The 13,457-nt window shown below is 43.5% G+C and overlaps 1 protein-coding gene across 1 annotated transcript; it reads right to left on the bottom strand.

The window, feature by feature from the left end:
• Positions 1-363: 363 nt before the first annotated feature.
• Positions 364-2,239, bottom strand: LOC147893150 (UDP-glycosyltransferase 85A7-like). Its single transcript, XM_087387761.1, has 2 exons — positions 1,683-2,239; positions 364-1,594 (listed from the first exon to the last, which is right to left on the bottom strand). The coding sequence occupies exons 1-2, from the start codon at positions 2,182-2,184 to the stop codon at positions 660-662; spliced, it is 1,437 nt and encodes a 478-aa protein (XP_087243887.1). The 5' UTR covers positions 2,185-2,239; the 3' UTR covers positions 364-659.
• Between the last annotated feature and the right edge of the window lie 11,218 nt (positions 2,240-13,457).

Consider the following 13,457-nt stretch of genomic DNA (forward strand, 5'->3'; position numbering starts at 1 on the left):
CTCATCCCAACCCATCCTTTTCTCTCTTATATTCAACACACTTCCTTTCTCTCTATGCCTTCCCTATGACCATTGATTTGTCTTGTAATATGGTCCAGAATCTTGGGAGATGTTGAGGGATAATTTCCTAATTCCAATTTCCAAATGTTGGTTTCTCGGTGAGTGAATGACTTTGTGTCATAGGAGATGCATATTTCCTTCCTTTTTTGGGGGGGGGGGGGGGGGAAGAGGGGAAGGGGTTCATTTATCATATGTAAATATGCTAAGTCACAAATTCTTAAAAGACATTGAGATGTTTAGAAAAATTGTAAGGTTGTATAGAAAAAGGAGAGAAGGAGGGGCCGTTACAATGAGGGGTTCTAATAATACAGCTTGAACATAGTGCCTATCTAAGGTTTCAAGTAGTGGTAGATGTGGAGGTAGTGCAATGGAAGGGTGTTTGCCTACCAAGGTGGCATCCCACGTTTGAACCTTGCTAGTGGCGACAGGACCATGGTCTTCCTTTTGACACCATGAGAGTGAAGGATGAGGACACTCAAAGAGCTCTAAATTATTGCGTGTAACCTGACATTTCTTTTGTGAATCTCTCCAACTTTGGGACAAAAGCAAAACGTCACAAAGATGCGCTTGCAAAGTGAAGGCCCAAAAACTCTTGTTTGTTATGGAGGTAGTCCAAAATGTGAGTGGAAGAGTTGGATGAGGGATTGGCGGTGAACATGGGAAGAGCCGCCGGGGAGCAGGCTTCCACGAGCAGCCTGCCCGAGGCTGGCGGCACGCCTTCTCATTCCTTCGCCCTCCTCCCCCTCCATCAACAACCTCACCACCCTCTCCACCTCCACCCTTCCCACCACCTCCCCCCCTTCCACCCTCGTCCCTACTTTCCATTCCTCCACCACATACCTGCAATCCAGAAACTGATCTCCCGAATATGGCCAACACATCATCGGCACTCCCCTCGCCACCGCTTCTATGGTTGAATTCCATCCCCCGTGCGTCAGAAACCCGCCCACTGCTCCATGCGCAAGCACCCTTACCTGTGGTGCCCACGAAACCACGCACCCTCTGCCCTTCGTCTGCGTCAGAAACCAGGCTGGAAGCTCGCTGCACGACGCAGCCTCCACCAGGTTGGGACGGAATGCCCACAGGAACCTCTGGTTGCTGGCCTCTAGGCCAAACAGAAGCTCTTCGAGTTGTAGTTCCGACAAAAGTGTGACGCTGCCGAAAGAAATGTACAGGACGGAACCCACTGGTTGCTTGTCAAGCCATTGCAGACAGTCATGTTGTTCCGTCCAAAGGCTTGTGTTAATTTCGCCACTCAGTTCTTCGATGAGAGGCCCTATCGAGTAGACTGGAACTGGAACCTTGTTGGACATGGCCTCAAAGGCAGGACGTTCTAACTCATCAAAAGAATTCACCACGATCGCATCCGCTTTACTGTAGGCAATCTCACACTGACGGCACAAGTAACGATACACGAAATCAGTGTTGTCCCCGTGGTGCTTGAAATTCAACATATCTGCGTTTCGCAACGGCGGAAGACCCGGAAGTGCGTCGTTGAAGAGGTCTGTCTGGTTTGCATTCTTGGCATTTATAGCTGACAAGGGAAACAAGAAGACAATGTTATTCCGGGACCCTATTGAGCCGTTTTAGTCATCTAAGTGCTTTGTGATCTGTGTTCTTACCAGCCTCCAAAGAAAGGCTTCCATTCACGAAGTAATGAAAGAGCAAATTGCAGCTTTGACTAGAAGGATACAGAACGACTATAGGCATATGCAACGTCTCAGCAACCGGCTGCGCTGCGCTTAACATGAAGACGTCCGAAATGATGCATGTGACGGGGGGACCTTCCAGCTTCAGGCGGCCAATGAGCTGCTCAAGAGGAGCGCTAAGGCTGTGAAGGTGCTCCAGAAACGCTTGTGGCGAGATTTTAGCACCGGCCGTCAAGTCCAGGGCCGGGAAGGAAATTTGAGTTCTTCTAATATTCATCTGGGCTACGTCTTGCACCGCCTCAACGGGGTTGGAGGAATTGAGGGTCTGTTGGAGGCGATCATGGATAACATCCAGGTTTACGAAGGTGATGAGGACGTCGGGACAGGCAAGGAGTTTGCACAAGCGCATAAGAGGGTTGAGGTGGCCTTGGCCAGACAGCGGAACAGCCAGGGCGTGGGCTTTGGGAGCTGCCATGGCTCGTCGGAGAAAATAGGAGATGGGTGGAGAAGATGGCTGCAGATCGACTCTATCTCTAGCATGTTATTTACTTCTACCCCGCCTTCCCACAAAAGACAAGTGGACAAAAGAAAGCGGTGAAAAGGACGAGGACAAGTGCATGATTCAAATAAGGAAGAGGACAAGTGCATCATAATAGTTGGAGACTATTGGTTGTGGACAAAAGAAAGGGGTGAAAATGATGAGGATAACTATTAGAGCGTTACTCGCCTGTTATAGGTGCTGGAAAAGTTCTGGAGTGCTTATTGAGCCAAGTGCAACTGGCATAAAACCTTTGTCAATGAGGGTCAACGACATCCAGGTGAGTCATTCACTCCATAGATCCCAAGGTTCAGGAAAGCTCACAAGATTTCAACGACCCTGGTAAGGAACAGGCGAGTCATTAGCCTACATTCTTACCTTGTATTCTACCATGGTAGTATGAGTGACGTGAACATCCACTTAGCTTTAAGTTCCACTCTGAGTTGCATTGCTTTCTTGGTGCTTAAACTATCTCGCTTCCTGCTCTATCAATGGCATTGTCTCTCACATTGGTTATGGGCCCACAACATGCTTTTGTTGATCATTAGCTCCAAGTGCTTATCCTTGCACTATAACATATTAATCTAGTAGGAACATTCAATCCTTGTCTAATGGCCGTGGACCCCATCGCCTTGTTGAACGCTCGTGTCCTCAAACGCCTTGAAGGACAGTCCTTCTATGGACTATGGAAGTGGAAGATAAAGATGGTCCTTGAAGAAAAAGACCTCTGGTCGATCATGAACTAGGAATGATAAGAGAATAACGAGTCACACACACACACTTAAAAGAATACAAAGTGTAGTATATTAATAGAGATAAGTACATGGTGTTAGACCATCATAAGGGCTAGCATTTTGCCCCGACTACCCTTGGTCATGTACTCATGAACTAGTGGGGACCAACCGCTGGCGCTGCTCAAAGGCAAAGGCTCCAAGGTTAAAGCCACATGGTTGTTGGTGACAGTGCCTTTGTCACAGTGGGGAAACACGAACAAACTGGCTAATGAGAAGGGCGAACATCATATGTAGTAGAAGATAAGGGAGGAGAGTGGGGATGATCAACCTCAGAATTTCGTTTCTCTTTGGATGGCCACGAATAAAGAGAGCCAACGTCCACTAGAGACTACTTAGGGTTGGTAAGCTAGTCCATGGTATGGGGGTTAAAGGTCACTGTGCCTTTACCCTAGTTATGTACAATACTCAAACACATATATAAATGAATGAAAAAGAAGATTAGGGTGGTTCTGCACCCACCAAAAACTTGTGGCTCTCTCTCTCTCTCTCTCTCTCTCTCTCCTTCTTCCATTCTTGCTTCCGTTGAGAGCACTCTCAACTGGTATCAGAGCCTGGGTGATCTAGCTGAGCGTGCGTGAATGCTTGAAGCTCAGCAGCTCTGTGGGAGGAAGGAGAAGCTCTGTGGGAAGCTCTATGGGCGACTTTACTTGCATCCGAGTGTGCAAAGACCTTGGAGGAACCTTTGGAAAAGTCACTTTGGTTTTGCGAAGTGGTTTTGAGAGCCTGTTAAGTGTTTTCAAAGAAAAAGTCATTTTTTGAGCTTTTCCCTGTTCCATTCGATTACAGAGACTCTATATTGACTTGTAGAGGCAACTATTGCTTGCTTTTGGTGTCCACTTCACTTCAAGAGCTTGGAAACACCTTCATTCTTGAATCTGGGATCATTTCATTGGATTTTTGACTCACTCTGTCAGTTTCTGCGTTTTTTGCCCGGGTGTTGGAACTCAAGTTTGGAGCAACCATTTGCAGATCTGTCAGTTCCGGTGGACTCAGGAGGTCCTAAAACTTCTATGTTGCTCATCATTCGCACTCCGGTGGAGTTTACAAACAGCTCTGTTTCCAAAAACGTTTTTCAGTCCGTGTGTTGGACCCAGTGATTGAGACCACTGTTTCCAAAACCGTCTGTCCCATTGCGTTTCGGATGCCCAAAAACCCCTACCTATCAGTTCTTGTGCAATTCGGTGGAGGATTTTCAGAGTTATAGATCTCCGTGTATTCGATTTCGTCTCTCTGTTATGCATTTTTCATTCTAAGGTTTTGAAACCTTAGATTTATGCCACATGGCAGTGGATAAGTGTTGACTCCCATTTCTCACTCATCGGTTGGGATTTTGGAGTTCTGACAGAAGAGAGATATTTGCAGATTTTCTTGCTGAGTCCGATTATGCAATGGCACCCATGTTTTGAGGCATCTCAGGTTCTATTTTCAGTAGCGGTCATTACCGTGGGACTATGATTTCTTGAGCATACCTTATGCAGATCACTCTGGTTGCAGTTTGAGTAGTGTGCGCTCATTTGTGGTATGCATTGGGTTACAGTGGATGATTTATAGGCCATTTGGATGCATTACGATCCTTATTGGATGCGCTGATAGGCCCAAATTACCTTGTGGGATGCTATTTTTTATGGACGCTTTGCACATGGATGCTATTTTATGCTGAGGGACAGCTTTGACACATTGCAGGTGATGCACTGATAGTGCTATGCTCTCTTGGATGAGATATTATTGATGCATATGCTAGTGGATGGTGTTTATGCTTGAGTCATTTGGCACTTATTAGCATTTTCTTTTGGGCTAGATTTGCTCATATGGATGCATAGTATATGCACATGAGTCAGATGCATCTTTTGATGCTTTGAGCTTTGAGTTTTCGTGATATTTCACTCTATTGTGGCATACACATTTGGGTGCACCTGGTATTTGGTGTGATTCTCTCTTGCAGGCACTAGCATTTGGGATTTTGCTTTATTTGCATCATGGCATCCTCTTCCATGCCTGAAAAGGAGTTTTTCAGCATTAAAAAGTTTGATGGGACAAACTTTTCTTTGTGGAAAGAACAAATAAGGGATGTGCTTATTCAAAAGAAACAGATTAAACCCTTGGCAGGGATTGAAGCTAAGCCTGCAAATATGTCTGAGGATGATTGGAATGAGTTGGATGCATTAGCAAAGTCTACTATTAGACCATCTTGCAGAGTCAGTTTATTTCACAGTAGTAAACGAGCAGACTACGGAAGATTTGTGGAAGAAATTGTGTGCCACTTATGAGAAGGAAACTGCCTCTAATAAAGTTTACCTCATGAAGAGGTTGTTTGAGCTGCAGATGAAGGAATGGGTCTCCATTGCTTCTCACTTGAATGAATTCAATATTATTTTCAGCCAGCTTCAGGCTCAGAAAATGAATTTTGATGCAGAGACTAAGGCAATATTTCTCTTATGTTCATTGCCATCCTCATGGGATACCTTCCGTACAGCTGTCAGTAACTCTGCACCTGGTGGAGTACTGAAATTTGATGATGTTGTGGGTAGCTTGTTGGCCGAGGAGATTAGACGGAAGTCTATGGATGGCAACAAGCAGGATGCAGCCTTAAATGTGCAAAGGGGAAGATCACAGTTCAGGGGGAAGTCCCAAGAAAGAGGGAAGTCTTGTAGCAAATCCAGGGCACGGAACATTGAGTGTTACCACTGCGACAAGAAGGGCCATATGAAAAAGGATTGCTACAAGCTGAAAAGAGAGCAAAAGGATAAGAAAAAGAATGCAAATTGGGGTGCAAATCAAATGGAAGAGAGTCCAAGGGAGGACAAAGGAAAAGTGAAGATCGAGGAGATCAATGCAGTCACACATGATAGTGACAATGACGTTCTCTTCATGTCTAGTTTATTTGCAGAGTTGCTTACCACTTCAGATGATGCATATTCCCAGGATTGGATTTTGGATTCTGGTGCTTCATTCCATGTTACTCCCCATAGGGAATGGTTCTCCACTTATGATAGTGGAGAGGCAGGTTCTGTGCATCTTGGAAATGACTATGCATGTGACATAGTGGGAGCAGGTGACATAAAGTTTTCTTTTGCAAATGGGTCTGCATTTGTTTTGAAACATGTGAGACATGTGCCTAAGCTGACCAAGAGTCTTATTTCAGTGGGTCAGCTAGATGATGCTGGTTTTCACACCACTTTTGGCTTTCAGAGTTGGAAAATTCAGAAGGGCTCTATGCTTTTGGCTAGGGGTGGCAATTGTGGGACTTTGTATCCCTTACATGTATCAGGGGCATTTGATCATGTTGTTGCAATAACCGAGTAGCCAAGCACTTCTTTGTGGCATTGCAGGTTGGGGCACATAAGCCAAAATGGAATGAAACTCTTATGCCATTTGGGTTATGTACCGCATTTGAGTTTCTCTGATTTTGAATTTTGTGAGCATTGTCTCTATGGGAAACAAACTAAATCAGCCCATAAAAGAAGGGGAAAGAAAGAGTTTGAAAATATTGATTTAGTGCATTCAGAAGTATGTGGTCCCATGCCTACACGGTCATTAGGCGGGGCTGAATACTATGTGACATTCATTAATGATGCAACTAGGAAAGTGTGGGCTTATGCTATAGCTCAGAAGAGTGATGTGTTCTAGGTATTTTAGAAATGGCTGGCCTTGATTAAGAATCAGTCACAGTAGAACGCTTAAATGCCTATAGACTGACAATGGTGGAGAGTATCTTTCTCATGACTTTCAGCATTTCTGTGATACACGTGGGATTAAGAGGGAGCTCACATCCCCTCATACTCCAGAGCAAAATCCAGTTGCAGAAAAGATGAACCATACCATTCAAGAAAGATTGCAATGCATGCTTTCCAATGCAAGTCTTTCTAGTGGTTTTTGGGCTGAGGCAATGAAGACTGCAGTGCATGTGATCAATAGATCACCTAGTAAGAGTTTGGATGGTATTCTTGTGATCAGCCCATAAAAGAAGGGGAAAGAAAGAGTTTGAAATGCTTGATTTGGTGCATTCAGATGTATGTGGTCCCATGCCTACACGGTCATTAGGCGGGGCTGAATACTATGTGACATTCATTGATGATGCAACTACGAAAGTGTGGGCTTATGCTATAGATCGGAAGAGTGATGTGTTCCAGGTATTTCATAAATGGCTGGTCTTGGTTGAGAATCAATCAGGTAGAACGCTTAAATGCCTACGAACTGACAATGGTGGAGAGTATCTCTCTCATGACTTTCAGCATTTCTGTGATACACGTGGGATTAAGAGGGAGCTCACATCCCCTCATACTCCAGAGCAAAATCCAGTTGCAGAAAAGATGAACCATACCATTCAAGAAAGATTGCAATGCATGCTTTCCAATGCAAGTCTTTCTAGTGGTTTTTGGGCTGAGGCAATGAAGACTGCAGTGCATGTGATCAATAGCTTATGCAAATGGATGTCAAGACAGCTTTCTTGCATGGGGATTTGCATGAGGAAATTTACATGGTGCAGCCGGAAGGCTTTGAAGAAAAGGGCAAAGAGCATTTAGTTTGCAAGCTGCATTTACATGGCAATGCTTTCTTTCCATGTGGCAAAGAAACCAAGTCCCAAGTCTTATTCTTCATAAGTGAACTCATCTATGATTGCATAGCATACTCCCACTTGCGTTGATCCTCGCGCATCATAGCCTCTTTGTAGCAAGAAGTCTCCTCGCAATCAATAAGCATCACATAGTCTACCCCTGGAACAAACTTATCAGGTGGTCTAGACACTCTAGAAGATCTTCTCAAGGGCATTTCAGCTTGCTGTCCCACCTGCATATCAGCCACATTTGGCTCATCATTTCCACCAATAGATGATCCATCATCTACCCTTGATTGTATACCTGTGGGAGTACTTGGTGGTACCATTTCTTGCACATTTGGTGCATGGACAGCTTGCTGTCTATCAACATATGCAGGTGGATTCACATCCTGGAAAGTGATTCTCCTCATTTCCACATCCCTCATGGGTGCCTTATGCATCTTCTTCTCATTGAAGACTACATCATGGCTACGTATGATCTTCTTTGCTTCTAGATCCCAGAGACGATAGCCCATCTCTCCACTTTCACCATAACCCAGAAAGATGCATTTCCTAGACTTAGGATCTAGCTTCTTTCGAAGCTCTTTTGGCACATGTGCATATGCCTCACACCCAAATATACGCAAATGAGAGTAAGAGGGCTTCTTGCCACTCCATGCCTCTTCAAGAATACCACCATCCAAACTCTTACTAGGTGATCTATTGATCACATGCACTCCAGTCTTCATTGCCTCAGCCCAAAAACCACCAGAAAGACTTGCATTGGAAAGCATGCATTGCAACCTTTCTTGAATGGTACGGTTCATCTTTTCTGCAATTGGATTTTGCCCTAGAGTACGAGGGGATGTGAGCTCCCTCTTAATCCCACGTGTATCATAGAAATGCTGAAAGTCATGAGAGAGATACTCTCCACCATTGTCAGTTCGTAGGCATTTAAGCGTTCTACCTGATTGATTCTCAACCAAGACCAGCCATTTATGAAATACCTGGAACACATCACTCTTCCGATCTATAGCATAAGCCCACACTTTCCTAGTTGCATCATCAATGAATGTCACATAGTATTCAGCCCCGCCTAATGACCGTGTAGGCATGGGACCACATACATCTGAATGCACCAAATCAAGCATTTCAAACTCTTTCTTTCCCCTTCTTTTATGGGCTGATTTAGTCTGCTTCCCATAGAGACAATGCTCACAAAATTCAAAATCAGAGAAACTCAAATGTGGTACATAACCCAAACGGCATAAGAGTTTCATTCCATTCTGGCTCATGTGCCCCAACCTACAATGCCACAAAGAAGTGCTTGGCTACTTGGTTATTGCAACAACATGATCAAATACAATACCCCTGATACATGTAAGGGATACAAAGTCCCACACTTGGCACCCCTAGCCAAAAGCATAGAGCCCTTTTCAATTTTCCAACTCTGAAAGCCAAAAGTGGTGTGAAAACCAGCATCATCTAGCTGACCCACTGAAATAAGACTCTTGGTCAGCTTAGGCACATGTCTCACTTGTTTCAAAATAAATGTAGACCCATTTGCAAAAGAAAACTTTATGTCACCTGCTCCCACACCTGCTCCCACTATGTCACATGCATAGTCATTTCCAAGATACACACAACGTGTCTTTCCACTGTCATAAGTGGAGAACCATTCCCTATGGGGAGTAACATGGAATGAAGCACCAGAATCCAAAATCCAATCCTGGGAATATGCATCATCTGAAGTGGTAAGCAACTCTGTAGATAAACTAGACATGAAGACAACATCATTGTCACTATCATGTGTGACTGCATTGATATCCTCGATCTTCACTTTTCCTTTGTCCTCCCTTGGACTCTCTTCCTTTTGATTTGCACCCCAATTTGCATTCTTTTTCTTATCCTTTTGCTCTCTTTTCAGCTTGTAGCAATCCTTTTTCATATGGCCCTTCTTGCCACAGTGGTAACACTCAATGTTCCGTGCCCTAGATTTGCTACGAGACTCCCCTCTTTCTTGGGGCTTCCCCTTGAACTGTGATCTGCCCCTTTGCACATTTAAGGCTGCATCCTGCTTGTTGGCATCCGTAGACTTCCGTCTAATCTCCTCGGCCAATAAGCTACCCACAACATCATCAAATTTCAGTACTCCACCAGGTGCAGAGTTACTGACAGCTGTACGGAAGGTATCCCATGAGGATGGCAATGAACATAAGAGAAATATTGCCTTAGTCTCTGCATCGAATTCATTTTTTGAGCCTGAAGCTGGCTGAAAATAATATTGAATTCATTCAAGTGAGAAGCAATGGAGACCTCTTCCTTCATCTGCAGCTCAAACAACCTCTTCATGAGGTAAACTTTATTAGAGGTAGTTTCCTTCTCATAAGTGGCACACAATTTCTTCCACAAATCTTCCATAGTCTGCTCGTTTACTACTATGAAATAAACTGACTCTGCAAGATGAAGTCTAATAGTAGACTTTGCTAATGCATCCAACTCATTCCAATCATCCTCAGACATATTTGCAGGCTTAGCTTCAATCCCTGCCAAGGGTTTAATCTGCTTCTTTTGAATAAGCACATCCCTTATTTGTTCTTTCCACAAAGAAAAGTTTATCCCATCAAACTTTTTAATGTTGAAAAACTCCTTTTCAGACATGGAAGAGGATGCCATGATGAAATAAAGTAAAATCCCAAATGCTAGTGCCTTTAGAGAGAATCACACCCAATACCAGGTGCACCCAAATATGTATGCCACAATAGATTGAAATATCACCAAAACTCATGTCTCAAAGCATCAAAAGATGCATCTGACTCATGTGCATATACTATGCATCCATATGAGCAAATCTAGCCCAAAAGAAAATGCCAATAAGTGCCAAATGACTCAAGCATAAACACCGTCCACTGGCATATGCATCAATAATATCTCATCCAAGAGAGCATAGCACTATCAGTGCATCACCTGCAATATGTCAAAGCTGTCCCTCAGCATAAAATAGCATCCATGTGCAAAGTGTCCATAAAAATAGCATCCCACAAGGCAATTTGGGCCTATCAGCGCATCCAATAAGGACCACAATGCATCCAAATGGCCTATAAATCATCCACTGCAACCTAATGCACACCGTGAATGAGCGTACACTGCTCAAACTACAACCAGAGTGATCTGCATAAGGTATGCTTAAGAAATCATGGTCCCACGGTAATGACCGCTACTAAAAATAAAACCTGAGATGCCTCAAAACATGGGTGCCATTGCATAATCGGACTCAGCAAGAAAATCTGCAAATATCTCTCTTCTGCCAGAACTCCAAAATCCCAACCGATGAGTGAGAAATGGGAGTCAACAGTTATCCACTGCCATGTGGCATAAATCTAAGGTTTGAAAACCTTAGAATGAAAAATGCATAACAGAGAGACAAAATCGAATACACAGAGATCTATAACTTTGAAAATCCTCCACTGAATCGCGCAAGAACTGATAGGTAGGGGTTTTTGGGCATCCGAAACGCAATGGGATAGATGGTTTTGGAAACCGTGGTCTCAATCACTGGGTCCAACACACGGACTAAAAAACGTTTTTGGAAGTAGAGCTATTTGTAAACTCCATCGGAGTGCGAATGATGAGCAACATAGAAGTTTTAGGACCTCCTGAGTCCACCGGAACTGACAGATTTGCAAATGGTTACTCCAAACTTGAGTTCCAACACCTGGGCAAAAAACGCAGAAACTGACATAGTGAGTCAGAAATCCAATGAAATGATCCCAGATTCAAGAATGAAGGTGTTTCCAGGCTCCTGAAGTAATGTGGACACCAAAAGCAAGCAATAGTTGCCTCTACAAGTCAATACGGAGTCTCTGTCATTGAACGGAATAGGGAAAAGCTCAAAAAACAACTTTTTCTTTGAAACCACTTAATAGGCTCTCAAAACCACTTCACAAAACCAAAGTGACTTTTCCAAAGGTTCCTCCAAGTCTCTGCACACTCGGATGCAAGTAAAGTCACCCACAAAGCTTCCCACAGAGCTTCTCCTTCCTCCCACAGAGCTGCTGAGCTTCAAGCATTCATGCACGCTCAGCTAGATCACCCGGGCTCTGATACCAGTTGAGAGTGCTCTCAACGGAAGCAAGAACAGAAGAGGGAGAGAGAGAAACCATAGAGGTTGAGAGTGCTCTCAACAGAAGCAAGAATAGAAGAGGGAGAGAGAGAAACAGAGAGCCACACAAGTTTTGGTGGGTGCAGAACCACCCTAATCTTCTTTTTCATTCATTTATATATGTGTTTGAGTATTGTACATAACCGAGGTAAAGGCACAGTGACCTTTAACCCCCACAACATCTTTCCATGCTAGGCTTGCAAATTTCAATAGACAGTTGGCCTACAATATCCTTGTGAGGACATCATTGTCAAAATTCTCAATAGGATGTGAGAACAATACACGGGATGAAGTTTTCCTTCTTCTCGAGTGATCAACACACTCTCTCCTCTCTATGATCACAAATAGTATGTAGGAGCTGAGAGATGGAAGGAAAGGATGGGTGGCAGAGCAAATACACAGATGCAATGAAAACAAAGAGGGTAGGGAGGGCGATGGAAAGTCTAAAGCTATTGAAGATGACAATGACAAAGAGGTAAGGGTAGTTGTATAATGAGAATGCAATTGAAGATGTCCCTAATCAAATGTAGTCAAATGGAATCTACAACTAGACATCTCATCAGATGAATGATTTCATGAAGCCCCCTTTATTTTGCACGATGATTCTACATTAATATGTCCACAATGTTAAGATTGCCACATGGCTAGTATGATGCATCTCCTCTATTGTTACCAAACAAGTAATTGGCACTTAGGTTTCTGTGGAACATTATCAACCGAGTGGTTTGCATGGTCCTCTCTGTCTGAGGAACTTGCTACTTGGTAAGGCTTTACTTTGCTTCCATTGTACTTGGAAAACAAATTCCCTTGTAAGTCTTCGAGTTGAACGTGTCCCATTTTCAAACACTTCAGCTAGCCACCAGTAGGAACCATTCCATCCCAATTTGAAATTTGTTTTGAGAGGCCCCAACTTAGCATTGTAGAGTAATACAAGCATACCCTTCTTCAAATGTGCCTATCATGCCATGCATTAGGGAAAAAGGGAACTCATTTTGGGGCCCTGTAAGAAATTCACTATTTTTTGATTTATTTCTCTCCTAAAAGACCTCAAAAATAGTAAAATACGGAAAGGTGGCTCAGATTTGTCAGTAAGGACTACAGAATTGTCAATTCAAAAAGGAATAAGATAATCTTTTGTCTGACTAACACGATTTTGTATTAAATATCCTCTTAGATTTTTTTTTGTTTACCAAAGATTCCGCATCTCTTTGGCTGACGTGTGCAGGTCTTTCATTAAGAGTCCATCACTGAACTTAGTGATTGCAAGTTTTCAAAATATTCACATGGATATCGCCACACTTCCACGATTCATGTTACAAAACGACTATGAGATTGAAAAACAAACTTCGCAACCTGAGGAGCACAAAAAATGGCCGATACTAGTGAGTCACTATCTGAGAAGAAGCGATTACACCATCTTCACATCGACTTGGAAGAACAATATGCTCCAGCACAAAAAAGACGAAAGGATACGGTGCTGAATGCTCAACAGCGGGAAAATATGAGAAGAGAAGGGCTTCAACATATTGACTTATGGTGCGATGGAAGCATATATCCAAAATGTCAAGTAAAAAACTCTACACCTCCATTTGTCAATCCCACCACATTACTGAGGTTTGCCGGCGATGGACAAAATGGACTTCTTGGTTATATTTCAGCGCAGTCTGCATTTGCGGAAACGTATAAAATGATGTACCTACAAGAAAAGGGGGCCAAG

This window comes from Dipteris shenzhenensis, chromosome 16, assembly GCF_047967505.1.
Source record: "Dipteris shenzhenensis isolate YYH24624 ecotype China chromosome 16, Dip_SZ_1.0, whole genome shotgun sequence".
In the NCBI taxonomy this organism is placed as follows: domain Eukaryota; kingdom Viridiplantae; phylum Streptophyta; class Polypodiopsida; order Gleicheniales; family Dipteridaceae; genus Dipteris; species Dipteris shenzhenensis.